This window comes from Trichoderma ghanense (assembly GCF_004382785.1).
Source record: "Trichoderma ghanense strain CCMA-1212 chromosome Unknown scaffold_5, whole genome shotgun sequence".
Taxonomy (NCBI): Eukaryota; Fungi; Ascomycota; class Sordariomycetes; order Hypocreales; family Hypocreaceae; genus Trichoderma; species Trichoderma ghanense.
In genome coordinates this window covers 1,297,930-1,313,973 of record NW_027395668.1, presented here as the reverse complement: position 1 = coordinate 1,313,973, position 16,044 = coordinate 1,297,930, and the positions used below count along the sequence as shown (strand labels likewise).

General features: G+C 55.5%; 5 protein-coding genes across 5 annotated transcripts; 3 read left to right on the top strand and 2 right to left on the bottom strand.

The window, feature by feature from the left end:
* Window positions 1–1,066: 1,066 nt before the first annotated feature.
* CCMA1212_005414 (uncharacterized protein) lies at window positions 1,067–4,140 on the top strand (the record flags this gene model as incomplete). The annotated part of the gene is made up of 4 exons (XM_073702675.1): window positions 1,067–1,139; window positions 1,210–1,756; window positions 1,822–2,248; window positions 2,976–4,140. Exons 1-4 carry the CDS (start codon window positions 1,095–1,097, stop codon window positions 4,138–4,140), a joined length of 2,184 nt encoding a protein of 727 aa, XP_073559143.1. The 5' UTR covers window positions 1,067–1,094.
* Window positions 4,141–5,593: 1,453 nt separating this feature from the next.
* CCMA1212_005413 (uncharacterized protein) lies at window positions 5,594–6,149 on the top strand (the record flags this gene model as incomplete). The annotated part of the gene is made up of 2 exons (XM_073702674.1): window positions 5,594–5,694; window positions 5,873–6,149. The coding sequence occupies 2 exons, from the start codon at window positions 5,594–5,596 to the stop codon at window positions 6,147–6,149; spliced, it is 378 nt and encodes a 125-aa protein (XP_073559150.1).
* Window positions 6,150–6,856: 707 nt separating this feature from the next.
* Window positions 6,857–9,373, bottom strand: CCMA1212_005412 (uncharacterized protein; the record flags this gene model as incomplete). The annotated part of the gene is made up of 4 exons (XM_073702673.1): window positions 6,857–7,521; window positions 7,669–7,714; window positions 8,287–9,070; window positions 9,144–9,373. Coding segments are annotated over 4 exons (1,725 nt in total), but the record flags the coding sequence as incomplete, so codon positions are not given.
* A 1,883-nt stretch (window positions 9,374–11,256) lies between these two features.
* Window positions 11,257–12,515, top strand: CCMA1212_005411 (Fructose-bisphosphate aldolase; the record flags this gene model as incomplete). The annotated part of the gene is made up of 4 exons (XM_073702672.1): window positions 11,257–11,364; window positions 11,423–11,533; window positions 11,593–12,366; window positions 12,426–12,515. 4 exons carry the CDS (start codon window positions 11,257–11,259, stop codon window positions 12,513–12,515), a joined length of 1,083 nt encoding a protein of 360 aa, XP_073559148.1.
* Window positions 12,516–13,204: 689 nt separating this feature from the next.
* Window positions 13,205–14,520, bottom strand: CCMA1212_005410 (Oxysterol-binding protein; the record flags this gene model as incomplete). The annotated part of the gene is made up of 2 exons (XM_073702671.1): window positions 13,205–14,389; window positions 14,473–14,520. The coding sequence occupies 2 exons, from the start codon at window positions 14,518–14,520 to the stop codon at window positions 13,205–13,207; spliced, it is 1,233 nt and encodes a 410-aa protein (XP_073559147.1).
* Between the last annotated feature and the right edge of the window lie 1,524 nt (window positions 14,521–16,044).

The window sequence follows — 16,044 nt, the reverse complement described above, 5'->3', positions numbered from 1 at the left end:
GGCTGCGTATGTACTTGGTGAAGGAGATGGGATCACACTCGAAACATGGCGGTGGAAGGGAAAGGGCAGTAGCAGGAGGCAAGTAGGTACTATCTGTTTGTTCAAGGTAGTTTGGAGACTGCAACGAGACCGAAGGCAAATGAAGAGGGAAATATGCACAATGCAAGAGGATCAAGAGTGTCCGTGATTTGCCATTTACACGTGCTTGTCAGCTGCGACAAATGAGATGCAAGGCAACGCTCAAGCGAACCGAACCGTTTGTCAGCCCAGGCCGGTAAAGCTTAAGGTGAGACCCCTCTGCAGTTACAGCGGGGACTGCACGCGAAGCCCACTGAAGGAGGTCCACTGAACCCGCTGAAGCTCCAGGGAGCTAGTGGAGAAATGGCGTTGGCGCTACAGCTTCCAAGTTCGAGAGGATGGATGGATGATGCTTCTAGCCAGCCGGTGTGGCGGCGACGAGAAGCTGCTCGGCTGAGCTCCTTTTGTTAATCATTGGTTCGGGCTGTGCAGGAACGGAATTGGGCGGGATCTCCTCTGTGAGTGCGTACGCTTGACCCGGCAATATGTCAAGTTGACGAATAGCGCAAGTTGGGTCCTGCATCTGATACGAGGGTACAACCGGTAGAACTACAGATTGCCACTTCACGGCTTCATCTCATCTCAGAGCAGATAAAGGTGTTCACGCGCAATTGGCGTGCATAGTCAGATAGATTTGACATCCAGTAAATCTAGTCGCCTCGCTGGCGAACCAGGTGTTATAGAAGCAAAAGAAGTTGACCGACTCGGGTTGGCCACTTTTCCCCGGTAACCCACCGGCAGCTCCAGGGTAGGCCTTTGTCTCAACTCGGCCAGAACCACGGCCATCTGGCAGGGTTTGCTCCTTTGGCCATCTCACGTCTGCTTCATTCTCATAACGCGTCCTCACTCGTTGATGTGAATGCCGTGCTGCCGCGTCTTGAACTCTTACAAATTTCACATTGAACAGCCATAATATACTGCAGCAAAATCGAAGAGGTCATGATTAATGACCAGTTACCCCATCTCATAAGAAAAATCATCATCACAGGCGCCTCCATCAAGTGAGCAAGTCAACCATGGAGGCCGTCACGAGACAGCACTTTTTCTTCCACGACCAGCCGGTACGTCGAACAACTCACAACAAAGGACCGCATGATGAAAGAAAAAAAAAACATGCTGACCATAAGCAAGGAATACGCATCTCAAAGAGAATCCTGCCACTTCTGCCAGCTCCGCGCCTTTCCCACGCACAAGACCGTCCCCGTCACCATCGTCAACGAGGTCGACCAGGCCGTCATCCCGCCCAACTTCCGCTTCGTCGACCGCATGGTGCTGCGCCCCGGCGTCGAGCCCGCTGAGGATAGCTTCCGCAGCGGCTGCGCCTGCGAGTCCGACGCCGCGTGCCAGTACATGGGCTGCCTGTGCCTCGCCGACCTGGACGACCAGGACAGCGACAGCGACGAGGACGACGACGACGGCCATCGCATCGCCAACCAGCTCAACGGGGACGGACACGAGGCGGTGGCTGTGAGCAAGGACAGGACCAAGAGAAAGGCGTATGCATATCACTCGCACGGGGCCAAGGCCGGCCTGCTGAGGTCCAAGATGCTCAGCTCCAAGGAGCCGCTGTACGAGTGCCACGCCGGCTGCTCGTGCTCAATGAGCTGTCCCAACCGGGTGGTTGAGCGCGGGCGAACCGTCCCGCTGCAGATCTTCCGCACCCCCGACAGGGGATGGGGTGAGTCTTCTTTCTCGAAGCATATAGATTCCGAAAAAGAACACATGCACTAAGCATCCGCCCAGGAGTCCACGCCCAGGCGGCCATCAAAAAGGGCCAATTCGTCGACCGCTACTACGGCGAAATCATCACCTCCGCCGAGGCCGACCGCCGCCGCGCCGCCTCGGCCGTCTCCCAGCGCAAGGACGTCTACCTCTTCGCCCTCGACAAGTTCACCGACCCGGACTCGCTGGACGCGCGCCTCAAGGGCCCGCCCCTCGAGGTCGACGGCGAGTTCCTCTCCGGGCCGACGCGCTTCATCAACCACTCGTGCGAGCCCAACCTGCGCATCTTTGCGCGCGTCGGCGACCACGCCGACAAGCACATCCACGACCTGGCGCTGTTTGCCATCAGGGATATCCCCCGGGGGGAGGAGCTGACGTTTGACTACGTGGATGGGGTGACGGAGAATCTGGGGGGCGTGGAGGCGCATGGGGAGATGGCAAAGTGTTTGTGCGGGAGCCGCAAGTGTAGGGGGTATTTGTGGTGATGCTTTTTTTTTTTTTTTTTCCTTGGGACCCTTCTGTTTGCTTGAGAATAGCTAATGGCATAGTTGAATGCGTCTTTCTTCAATTTCAATCCCGCCGTGGCTGGTATCCGGATAGGCAAGTGAATGAGCCTGATCAACCAAGGTCAAGCTCCTCAACCGGACAGACCACGAGTCACTTTGTCCGTCTGAATGCCACTCGCGATTCTTCATCCCAACTTTGCATCGGGCCCTTGCAGAAACTCTCGTCACTGAACGTCGCCGTGGAAATAAGGTTCGAGGGGAAATGACTGTGGTGGTTCTTAGTCTGCGCCATCCGGCCTCACCTTACACAACACCTTCTACTCCGTTTCTCTCCTCTTTCTTGCTCAATGCTCATTCACCTCGCTCCAGGATTACAACAGGCGGCGTTCATCCCGTTACATCAGAGCGTCTCGTTTGCAGCCAGTTGACAACTCCAAGGCTTTACTTGTCGCCGCACACGCAAAAGCGCACAGCTTCCGGATCCGGATCCGGTCCCGTCATGTCCACGCCCGCCCCCGTCGCCTCCCAACGTGGCGGTTTCTGCAGACGTTATAAAGCAAGCTAGATGAAGCCTCACAAATCCGCGGAGAAGGGATACAACTCTACGTTCACGGCTCTTACAGATAAAACACCTACCTCGTCCAAAGCCGTCCCAATGGACAAGCACAGCGGCCGCATCTCCTCCTCCCCCCCGAGCCCCGTCCGCCTCACCCTCCGCCGCCGCGACCGGGACGAACGCCGCCGCCAGGCCGAGCACTACGCCCAGGGCCGGCCCCGTCCCTCGCGCACCCTCTGCGGCAACGACGACTGTCTGCTGCGCTGCTGCAACGTCTTCGCCACGAGTCCGCGCTTCCTGCCCGTCTTCCTGCTGGGCGACAACGAGCGTAGCGTGGACGGGATCCCGGTACGAGACATCCTGACGGACTTTGCGTATCTGGCGGGCACGCGGATGTGGCCCTCCTTTTCCTCCTCCTCCTTCGACGAGGAGGAGGAGGAGAAGAAGGAGAAGAAGAAGGAGAAGAAGAAGAAGCAGAGCGAGGCGCTGCTCAGGGCGCAGTCGATTGAGGCGTTTGCCGCTTCGCCGCCGGTCAGGGCGGCGTATCTCGACTTCAGAAGCCTCTGCGACAAGAACGACCTGAGCTTCACCGCGGAATCGCGCCTCCGGGACATGCTCTCCGCCACAATGTCCCCCTTTTGCGCCATCCTCGCGTCGCTTGACACGGCAGCAAAGTCCGACGCCGCGTTCACGGAGCAGCTCGTCCACCGGACGCTGCAAGGCTGTCCCCCACAACAGCCCGATCATCAGCTGCAGCACTGGGGGGGCGAGAAGCCGCTCCCGTGGACGCACGAGGGCTGCATCATGCGCTTCCTGCTGACGGCCGAGCTGTGGCGGCGACACGACGGGCGACACATGCGGCGACGCGGGTGGGCGTGGGGAGGGCGCTGGCGAGTGGCGGATATGCTGTCGGGGGTGCTGCTGCAGTATTGGCTGATGGATCGGGAGAGGTGCTTTGAGAGGGTGTCGTGTCGGGGAGGGGAGCAGTGCGATGAGGTTTGGCAGGATTGGGTGGACAAGTATCCGCTGCTGGGGGAGGATGATGATGATGGTGATGAGGAAGAAGAAGAAGAGGAGGAGGAGGAGGAGGAGGGAGAGGAAGGGGAGTACAAGGCAGTCAAGAGCCCTGAGCTGGTGCCCAAGCCGCTTGGGCTCATCAAGGGGCTGGATCTGGAAAAGGACGTGGGATACGTCGGCGGAGTTGGGACGGCGCATCGAGGGCCGTTATGGATCGAGAGGCGGCAGAGGCATGGCGGTGAGGGATTGCCGCAGCATTGACTGATTTTGGATATAGAAGATGCTGAACTAAGCGGCCCTGATTCTGAATCGTGAGTCTCCTTTTTGGTTGGTGATGTTGTAAGGAAGCTGTCTTCGGCTATCAGGAAGTTGATGGACGCCCGGTTGCGGTAAAGTTCGGGAGTCGGCAATTGGCGGCATTCACCTGAATTGACAAATTATCCACGTCCAAAGCCAACAACAAAAAAAAAAAAAAAAGGAATGGAAAAAAAAATTGAAGTAATTAAAAAAAAAGGGAAAAGTTTGCACATCTCGTTACACTCCGTCACACACAAAAAGGGGAAACAAAAATAAGAAAGAGGATGTGATTCGAAGGATGTCGAAGAGGTGCAGTGGTTGCACGTAATACGGGCATGTAACCGCATCACACGATTGTTGTCGCATCGCCAGCTGGAATCAGGCCAGCATCAAACCACATCACATGAGAATCGACAAAAAACACGGTAACATGCAAGAAGAGAGCCCTCTCCCGACGTGGTACACGAACAAACAAGGGACAAACTGCCGATGAATCTGCATGCATTGTAATATATGCATGAGTGAGTTGGAAAAGGTGACTACTCGTGTGCAGTGCTGCATGATGCACATCAATGCTGTAAGTCGTTGCCTCCATCAACTAAGACACAAACACGCTGCCCTCCTGTGTCGTCTCTCCTCCCCTTTTCTCCGTAATACCAGACACACAAGCCCCAAGTTCCACCAACAAGGCCACAGAACACACACGAGAATAACCTCGGAAGAAGAACACCCAACCCCAGGCTAAATCAAGACCCTCCCCAAACAATCCCCACGCAAGGCCACCCTCCCCGCGTTGTTACTCCCGTCGAATCGGACGCCGCGGCTACTGCGCACCATCCCTGTCCCTTGTTCCCTCCTATGTGGATGCTTGTGACGCCGTTGTGCGTGCGCGCAAATTGGACTAACAACTCGACTCATACTAATAGCAAATGGCACATTGAATAGAGGTGGTTCGACAGGTGGCTCTACTTGTCTTGGAGGAGGCCGGATGGGCTCACATGATTCCCCATTGTCTCTCATTCTCTGTTTCTTCTCCCTTCTCTGTGTGTGGATGGATATATGTACTATGGCAAATGACTTGAGCTGAGCCACCATTACCTTGTTTCCCTCCCCCCCCTTCCCTTTTCTCCAAGTTTATATAGCCGGTGGCGCCCCCAGTCCTGCCCGAAGCTTCGAAAACATATCTTAGCTTTTAGACATAGACACGAAAGCTTTCCATTTACTACTACTCACTACCTGACACCTCGCCTCATCGTGAGCCAAGCTACCCGACCAGCAACCCGCCACCACCCAAACAAAACACAGCTACAGCAACCCTCAAGTCTACAACTCATCCGATCGCTTCGCCATATTACTCTACATACGAAAACCTCATTTTCACCCGCAAAGCAACCATAATATCAAAAACTCACAAAACATGAATCCCATGGTTAGAGGCTTCTCGACCGCCGCAAGAGTGCATCCCTCCATTTTGCCACATCTCCACGCCTCGCCGCGCCGAGCGCCCATCCGACGCTGGTAAGTCTCACAAACACACACAAACTATCCAGACCATCTTCCTTCAACCCAAAAACCAAACATACTGTTCCTCCAGACAAATACGTACAAATATACATCCATACATCCATACACATAACATACACATGTATATGAATAGCCGTGTTATCAAATTCTTCAACTGACTTGGTATAAAAAGGGTAAAAACAGCAGCCGTCATCTCCGCCGTCGTCTACGCATCCAAAACCTACCTCGACCTCACCCGCTACTCCTCCTCCTCCTCCTCCTCCTCCTCTTCTCACCCTTCTCATTCCTCCCACAGCCACAACCACAGCCACGCAAAAGACATCCGCGCCGCCCTGCAAGAGCAAGACAACGAGTCCCTGCGAAGGCAGCGCATGATGGAGGACCTGTACGGCGGGAGGGAGAGCCTCGAGGATCTGGAAAAGGGGGTTGCCGAGTATGCGAGACGATGATGATCCCTTCACAAGAACTCTTTTACAATAAAAAAAGGGGAAATTGGAGAAGCAAAAGTGAATAAGAGGAGGGAATTGGAAGAGCGGGTGAAAAAAGGGAAGGGGGGGGGGGATCTGCATCGCGGCTATGGGATGGTGTCCTCTTTGAGCGAATGCATATCCAGCATGGGACTTTTACGTTATCTGGCGACTGGGCATTGCTAGGTATTCACCTAGATGGTTTTCTTTTGTTGGGCCTGGATGACGGGGAATCATGGGGATGGAGTTGTTGTTTTTGGGTGTCTTTTCATTCGTTTCTACCTGTACATATTGGAGGCAGCGGTGCGATGGCTGCTCTTGAGATTCATCCCCCAATCCATTGCCTTTTTTCCCATATACTGAACTCGCTCTTCTAGCACTCCGCCAACACCTCGACGCAAAAGGCAGCTGAAACAAGGGGCGATTAATGTTCATGGCAGAAATGTGCATCATTACCCTGCTCGATAGCTACAGCCTGCTCATCCTGCTGTTCTCTCTCCGGCTCATGCAAGCCTCAGGCTCGAAATCGACATGTAGCTACTCTCTCCCCTTGGGCCTCGCAGCGCTTTCCCCAGCAGCCCAGGGTCTCAGAAACTCGTAGTACCCTCTCCGCCATCCCAGCAATCCCTGACTCTCTCGATTCGTCTTCACCATCCTCGCTTCTCATTTCATCCATCACCTCTCCCCCGCTATGGGCCACCCAGCTCCTTGCGCTTCACCTTGTGCCTCGCCGCCAGCGCCTCCGCCAGCTTCCTCGCAAACCCCTTGGACACCTGCGCCACAAACCTGGGCCGATTCATCACCTCCTCCATGTACTCGTCCCACGCGTCGTACGAGACGCCCTCGACAAAGTACTCGATGATGCGCTCCGACAGCTCGTTCTGCACCGCGTGCCCCTGCTCCAGCGCCTCGTACCCGTCCGCAAAGTCCCTCATCAGCGCCTTCTGCTGGTCCTTATCCGCAGCCGAGCGGAACAGCGCGCGGTGGCCGTCCCCGATGCTCGTCCGGATGCACTTGAGCATGAAGTCACCCATCTTCAAGCTCAAGAACCGGTCGCAGAGCTTGTACACCTCGATGAAGTCGCGGAGAGGCGTGCGCAGCGCCTTGGCCTCTGGATTCTCGGACGGAGCCGGCGGCGTGTGCGGCAGGATGGACGAGTAGCTGTACGCCACGCCCAGATAAAACGCCATGTACCGTGGCTCGATGTCGTCGAAACGCACCACGCCGTCCGCCTCGGCGAAGGGCTTGTTCAGACAGGTGTCAAAGTACTCGGAATGCTGCTTGATGACGCTCATGTGAACCTTGAAGGTTTCATTCTTGCAGATGATTTGGGCTGACGGCTCGTCGGATCTGCCTTGTCCGTTAGTTTTCCGGCAGCTCAAGCGGTTGGCAAGGCATCATGAGCTTAGCAGCCCGTTGCCAGACTCAGAGACGGTTGCGAAACTTAGAGGATGGGAAGGAATCACGTCATTACGATGCGAAGAGACATGGAAATACATACGCAAGGAGCCAAGCAGTGCGATAGTCGGCCAGAAGCACCGAAGCGCCTCTGTCATCCGAGACCGCAGTTTTCGTCCTCTTCCTCGCCGGCGCCATGGCAAGGAACAACGGCAGAGTGGCAGGGTATAGGCGGTGCAAAAACTACCGGCGCGACGTTGATTCTTTGTTATGGAGCTCGAGAGGATAGAGTCTTCTGGTGGGCCAGAGGTGCACTGCCTCTTGGGACTGAGGTTGAGCCTCGGTGGAATCGAGGGCTGAGGTGCGTGCGTGCCTGAGATAGATTCTTATCCGCCTGCAGATAGTTAATCCGGGGTCGAATGCCTCGGCCTCGATGCAGCTGTCGCTACCTGCTCCGCTACGAGCGTAGGGTGAATGGTTGATAATGGGTCCTCGAGGGGGAGTCGTGAGTGAATATCGCCTAGCCGGAGCGTTCAAGCGAGTGCAGTCGGGGCCAGCTGGCAGGCAGATGCCAGGCGCGCCAGAGAAACACGCCAACCTCCACGCATCTCCAGCGCGACATCATGGGAGCCCAGCCGCAGATGAAAGGATTGCAGAGCATCACAAGCAACCCATCTCCCATTTGTCTTCAAGCCATGCACTGCCTTCATCGCGCCCTGACCTTGCGAATCACTACCCTGCTTCCCTCCAGGTCCCAGCCAACACCATCGCTCTGTGTCAGGTCCGACCACTTTGAGCCCGTCGTCTTTTCCAAAAAGTCCAAATCGACCGACAGATAAGTCCTCCCAAAGCACTTGAGCGCGTGCATCCTCACATCGCCCTCGGCCCACTCCATGACCTTTGCCCGATGCCCGTCCACACTCCTCTTCACTTTCTGGAACAAGACGTAGTTATCGTGTGCCAGTGCTGATAGTGCGGCGTTTACTTTTGTGTCCTTGAGAGCGTATCGCCGTCGCAGGGCATAGGCTTCCGCCAGCTGCCCCCGTCGACAAGCCGTATCCAGCACGAGGTAGGCCACCACCTCTTGGAGCTCGACGGACGTGAGCGGCTGCTGGGGGTGAATCGAGCGCAGCAGATGGAGGATGGCCGGGTGGTATGATTCGGGATGCTTGACCAGTATGGACAGTCGGATGCAGAAGAGATAGGCCTGGACAGCAAAGTCATCTGCCCGCTTGGAGGCGACGATGCCCTCTCTGAGCTTTCTGAGAGCAGCCATGACATCGGACAGAGCCTTGGTATTGGCAGGGCTCTGGAGCGACTCATCAGTGACTGTGGGCAGAATCTCGCGAGGGCGGGCCGGTGTAGGGGCTGGATCAGAAGGTGAGATTACCAACGACGAGAACCTCCGAAGCAGTTCATCCCGCTGGCCGGCATCAGAGCAAAACGTCATGTACCGCTCTACTATCTTGGTATAGTAGTTCTCTTGCGTCTTCAAATCCAGCAGTCTAACAGCCAACAGTCAATGCAAGTCCTTTGATAGCACACATGGTGTTACGTGTAAGGCGTCTGTCAGCTCACCTGGTGTCGCCTTTGGACGGAAGGCCGATGCTTTCGAGGGGGTCCTGCTCGACGGGCTTGAGGCGCCCCCACGGGCCTGAAGGATGTCGTCCGCCTTTGGTTGGCATTATGTCTCGACCATTCCTTGCTGGACGAGGACGGAGAAACGAGGTGTCGGAAAAGTCCAAGTAAACAAACTTCAGGTACCAGAGAAGTGAAGTTCCCCGCCAGAGGGCCACAGGCAGAGGCTTATCTAAGCGGCAGTTTGTTGGTCAAGTACGATCGAGACCTCGTCCCAGCAGCTCCATTCACCAGAAAAGGATTGCATGGGATGTCAAAGACGGCATGAAGAGAAGAGAAACGAAGTTGCATGACATCTCAGATAAGCTGCACATCAAGTTGTCACTTCTTAGAACCCATGTTTGCATTCTGGAGAGTAAAACGCTACAATCAGAATCCAGTTTACCGAGGACCAACCGCTCTTATTACCATCATAATCTGCCTCATGACAGCTGCTGATTAAATGTGTACGCGCTCGCTTGTAAAAATGGGGAAACTATAACTCCAACTAGAATCACAGGCCGAGAGGTCATCGTCGTTTTAGAATGACCCGAGCTGCCAAGAGAGTGCGGGAAACATCGGCAATCTTCCAGCCGGCCATGCTTGTTCTCTTCCTGTCCACAGTATATACTAACGGTTGAAGTAGGTAACAGGTATTGGCAACAAATAGACCCAATCCTCGGCATCTGCCTCAACCAGCGGTGTGTGTATCCCAGATTGCATGGCCTTGACAGCCGTATCCATGCGGTTGTTTCCATAGCATAATTGGTTCCATGTTCCGAATGGCTTCGCTCGGCGCCGGCTCCAGGGGACCTGCATGGGAAGAAGCCGGGACGAGCCCCATGTTCTAATTATCGCCTCCGCAGCTGCTCTAGCTGTTTCCACTATGATCTTAGCATTCGTTGGAGCATCACGTCTCGGCATCACAGAAAGAGAGAAGGTGAGTGAAGAGTTGCAGTGGTTGCCCTGTTTGCTCCCCAGGCAACACAATTCTGACAATAACAGCAGTCATATGTATGGGGCCGAAGAATCTGTCAGTTATGGTCCTGTCCACAATTGACATCATGTCCATGTCAATATACGAGTCGTCGACAGCAAATCATCGCACATCATTAGCAATTCCGGCATCCCGCATGTTTCCGAGGCCCCAAGCTCCAGTTGCCGGCCAGGAGGAGCAGCGCTGAGGTCACTCGCTGGAGCTGCTCTGACGGGGTGGATGCCCCGCTCTTGGGTTCTACAGCTACCTAAATTAATACACGACCTCTGCCGGCCCGTTGATTCTTTCTTTCTCCTTCATCCTTCCTCGACTCTGTCTGTGTTTTCTTCGACGGCTTCTCAATTGCCTACCATCTGACCAGCAATTTACCATCTCAGGTAAGCCTCAGCCATGTTCCCTCTAGCTCCCTCATTCTATCTTCTGCCCCTCCGCCATCCCACGTTGCCCCTCCATCCACGCAGCTGCTGCCCCACCATGATGTCTTCCAGCAGCGACGGAACGGCGAGCACTCGAGTGAGGAAGGAGATGAGCTGGGAGAGTCAGATCATCAAACGGGGGAGACGATGCCATCGAATCGATCGAGTTGCTACACGACACTTTGATACCGGGGGAAGGCTGTTGTGGAATTGGTCGAAGGGGGGATGACGACAGAGGCGGGACGAGGCAAAATGGCAGCTCGCTCGACTCAGGTTTGCCTCAGCCCAGCGGCATCCAATCTCCACTCCCACCGCGCTGATGGACACGGCACTCGACGCAAATCTCTCAGCCTGCCTTGTTCCGTCAACGGAGCTGCCCCTCCTTGGCGCTCCTCCTTGGTCCCCTCCTTGGTCCCTGCCATCTCCCTTTATCGATAGCTCGAAGCTGAGCCTCGAGATTGAAAAACCCCGCGCTCTTACGAGTAGCCATTACCATCCAGCAACTAGCTTTTTTTCTTCCCTTTTATCACCGCTTCCTACGCTTCTCAGGCACACTATTTAGGACCCCTCAGCTTGCTGACTCGGACTCTTCCATCAACCTGCTTGCAGAACCGAATCCTACAAAGTTGCTTCAGACAATCAATTCCAGAACCTCGCAAAAATGGGTGCCACCGATGTTTTGAGCCGCAAGTCGGGTGTCATCGTCGGCGATGACGTCCTGAGACTCTTTGAGTACGCCCGCGAGCACAAGTTTGCCATTCCCGCCATCGTACGTATCGAGGAGAATCAAGCTTCTTCGATTGCTTTGCAGCTAACAAAAGCTCCAGAACGTCACCTCCTCTTCCACCGTCGTTGCCTCTCTCGAGGCCGCTCGCGATGCCAAGTCGCCCATCGTCCTGCAGATGTCCCAGGGCGGTGCTGCTTACTTCGCCGGAAAGGTAAAGAAAAGGCCTCGTCTGATTGCCTGCTCCGAATTACCTTTGCTAACTCCCGACAGGGCGTCGACAACACTGACCAGGCTGCCTCCATCGCCGGTGCCATTGCCGGTGCTAACTACATCCGATCCATTGCCCCCGCCTACGGCATCCCCGTCATCCTTCACACCGACCACTGCGCCAAGAAGCTGCTCCCCTGGCTCGACGGCATGCTCTCCGCCGACGAGGCCTACTTCAAGGCCACCGGCGAGCCCCTCTTCTCCTCTCACATGATTGACCTGTCTGAGGAGCCCGTCGACTGGAACATTGAGACCACCGCCAAGTACCTGAAGCGCGCTGCCCCCATGAAGCAGTGGCTCGAGATGGAGATTGGCATCACCGGAGGCGAGGAGGACGGTGTCAACAACGAGGATGTCGACAACAACTCCCTCTACACCCAGCCCGAGGACATCCTCAACATCTACAACACCCTCGCCCCCATCTCCCCCTACTTCTCCATCGCCGCTGGCTTCGGCAACGTCCACGGTGTCTACAAGCCCGGCAACGTCAAGCTCCACCCCGAGCTGCTCGGCAAGCACCAGGAGCACGTCAAGGCCGCCATCAACGCCAAGGAGGACAAGCCCGTCTTCTTCGTCTTCCACGGCGGCTCCGGCTCTTCCAAGCAGGAGTACCTCGACGCCATCAGCCACGGTGTCGTCAAGGTCAACATGGACACCGACATGCAGTTCGCCTACCTGTCCGGTATCCGTGACTACATCCTCAACAAGAAGGACTACCTCATGACTCCCGTCGGCAACCCCGATGGCGAGGACAAGCCCAACAAGAAGTACTTTGACGTAAGTTTACCTTTATATACCAGACAATTGCTCAAGACCAGTGACTAACTGCTGTATAGCCCCGTGTCTGGGTCCGTGAGGGCGAGAAGACCATGGCCAAGCGTGTCACCGAGGCCCTCAAGGACTTCAACACTGCCAACCAGCTGTAAACGTCGTTTGCTTTGCCTTACCGTGGGAGTTCCGCTTTCAAGGTCTATTTGAGGAAGCTACGTCCTTTTTTGCGTTGAACCACCTTGTCCAACTACTCGTCTTGTAGTATCCTACGAAAAAATCCCTCTAGAATACCCTACGGACCTGTTGGTATATCCAGAAAGGGAGCACCCGCGGATTGGCCTTGGTCGACTGGAATGAATGAAGTAAAACCAAAAAAATAACATCAGAAGTGGTTTACAATCAAAACATAGTGGTTACACTGTTGATAGGATAAAATTGCAAAAAGAGAAAAAAGCACTCTTCATCTCTACATGAGAATTATGGCATCTTGTGAACCATCAGCGTACTCAGATACCCGTAGGTAGAGTTGACCCATCATTCCCCTTGCTTGATCCCGTATTTCCAAGACCCCGTCCGTATCGTCTCCATCAATTGTGTGTACTGCCTAAACGCATCCAATGCGTGCCATGTATCCATTCGCCAGGTAGAGAGCTCCGTGAAGGATAAAGAGCTTTTCCACTCGCATGATTCTTTGTCCGTGTTTAGCCCCTTTCCCTTCTTTTCCTTTCTTTCGTTTCCTGTATATATATATATATGACAAAGCATACATATCAATCCATTCAGAAAATGCGCCGTTTCTATCGTGCCGCGCTCATTAGGTACCTAGGTATAAAGCACATCGCATCTACTGGCCCAGCATCTCCTTTTCGATCCGCGCAATCTGCTCGTCGGTGAGCTTCTCGGCGTCGGCCTTTGCGGCCTTTGCGGCGTCGAAGCGCCACAGGCCGCCCGTCTTGTCCCTGTCGCCGTCGAGCGGGACGCCGGCGGCCTTGCCGAGCAGGGCGAGCGTCTCGTCCTCGGCGACGGCGTTGAAGTAGCGGCGCTCCCAGGGCTGGCCCTCGGCGGACTCCTTGGAGCGCAGGCTGCGCTGGGCCTGCTCGATCTTGGTCTTCTCGGCGGAGACGGAATCCATGTCGCCGCGCTGGATGGCGTCGGCCACCTTGCTCCAGGCGCGGCGGGACTCGAGCGGGTGCTGCTTGTCGAGGGGCGCGACGGCCAGGTCCGTCTGCTGGGTGCCGGCGGCGTCGTAGGTGGCGACGAGAGTGGCCTTTGAGTTCTTCTTGGCGGGGCCCTGGTAGATTTCAAACTCCTTGGTCCACTGGCCGGTGACGTTGTAGAGCACGTCCTTTTCGTTGTCGGTCGGGTAGAGGGTGGCGACGACGGTGTTCTTCTTGCCCGAGAGCCAGCCCTTGCCGCTGTAGTCGATCTTGGCGGTGTAGCCGCTGGAGCTGGTGATGAGGCTGGAGCCGTCGAGCTCGACAAAGGGCGCGCCGAAGATGAGGCCCTCGATGTGCAGCGACGGCAGGGTGATGAGGTAGCGCTCGAGGTGCTTGTCGTCGCCCGCGCCGACGGGGACGGTGAGGACGGCGTGGCCAATCTGCTTGACGATGATGGTGCTCTTGAAGGTGGCCTTTTGGGCGTTGTAGCCCTCGAGCTGGATGCCCGTCTTGTCGTTGCGCACGCAGTAGGCCGTCGCGGGCGGGTGGTGGCTGACCTGCTCCGAGACGAGCGTCGTGGTGCCCGCCTCGTCGGTCCAGGTGCCGAGGAAGAGCTCGCCGAGGAAGGGGTTGAGGGGCTTCTTCTCGTTGCCAAACTGCTCGCTGCGCGAGGCGTACTGGTGCTTGAGCGTGGAGAGGAACCACTTGAGGACGAGCATGGCGCGCCGCGCCGCGTCGGGCTCGGCGGCGGCGGCCGTCAGCAGCGGCGGGTGCGTGGCCCAGTAGGAGGAGAACTCGGTGAGGGACTGGGACGAGAGGATGAAGGGGGGCGCCGTCAGGGAGGAGAGGTCGCCGTTGAAGGAGGCGATGGACTGGACGGATTTTGTTTGTTAGCATGCAACGGTTTTTCTTTTCCATTTTTGCGCAATTGGTTCGCGAGGGAATGGGTACGAACTTTGAGGAAGGCGGACCAGGTGCCGCTGCTTGCCTGTGCGTCCGCCATCTTGAGCCGGGTGTTGTTGAGGGTCGTGAGGTTGCGAGTAGGAGGGAGGTGTCGGAGGAGAGAGATTGCGGGCGCTCGCGTGTGGTCGGTTATAGGAGGCCGAAGAGCGGGAAAGCTAGTTGGGGCGCCCAAGCGGAGTCGATGATGCGACTGAAAAGGATAAATAGTCGTTGGTGATGGTAGCAGTATGTCGTAATGATGAAAAGCGAATAAGGATCGATTATAAGGTTACAAAGGGAGAGAATAACCGGAGGGGCAAGGGCAAGCCAAGGAAAGTTGTAGAAGAGAAGAAGAAGACGAGGGTCCAGAAAAGGGAGGGTAGAGGACTTGCGGGCTCTTTTGTCTTAGAAAGAGGTTCTGAGATGAGATGAGCCTTTGATGGTTCTGTCATTAAAGGAGGCAAGCCCACAATCCGGGTTGCTGAGCGTGTGTGTGTGCGTGCAGGCCCTGTTTCGGGACTAGTTTCCTGTTGTCAGGCAGCGCCCAGGAATTATTCCAGATTTACCTTGCAGGCTGGTTTTGATGCTTGTTGCTTTTGGTTCACATGAATCAAGGTGCGAGTTCAGTTGTTCGCAGCCACGATTTGCGTTGGACTAGACAACCTTTGACAAGAGCCAAAGTTTCTATGCATAAGGTAGAAATAGAACCGAAACCGGCCATTTTCAAGCGTGTAATGGACGGCAAGGCACAGCAAGAGTCATGCCCGTCCAATTCGCAGGAATCCCAATACAAGGCAGCTTCACGTTCAGCTTCAGCACGTCACTCACTTTTGGCCACGCGACAAGCCTCCATCGTCATCAGGGGAGATCGATGGTACCCGGACTTGATTTGGGTTGCGCGCCGTCCGTGTGGGGTGCGTTAAACCTGCTACTTTTAGCGCGTCGTTGCCGCTGCGATTGGGCGGCGCTCAGGGCATCTTGTAGGGGCCTGAGGGCGCTGTTGGCATGGCAGGCCGACAGGGCGAAATACGAGTACGAGCCGGAGTTGCAGCGGGCTTCGAGGGGGGGGGGGAATTCCGAATGGTTTGGCATGCGGGTGAACTTGGAGTCGTCATAGTTTCTGTGTCTTTGTTTGTGATTTGCATTTGCTGGAGAGTCCCTGAGAAGCATAATCTGATGCTTATCATCACCGGGGCTGATCCGTTGGTTCGACATTTGCTGCTACTGCTGCTGCTTTGGCTTGACAGTACATAGAAGAAGGCTGTCAAAGATGGCCAACACTTCGCGGAACAGGGCAGCAGCTTGTTCACCCCGTCTTGTCACATGGAACATGAGGCTAGCAAACATGAGCTCGTCATGATTTCCACAAGAGGCAATGCTTCATCGATCATGGGAGTCTTCCAATCTCGGTTCGGATTTAGCACCTTTTCTGCGAGGGTGGCATGCCTTCAGCTGTAGCCGTACCGTGAATGCTTACACTTTAGCATGTACCCTAGAGCTTGACCCCAACTGGTTGCAAGGATGCATCTTGGACGAATTATATAGAGATATATGATATGGCCATTCCAATCCTCCGATCATAGAG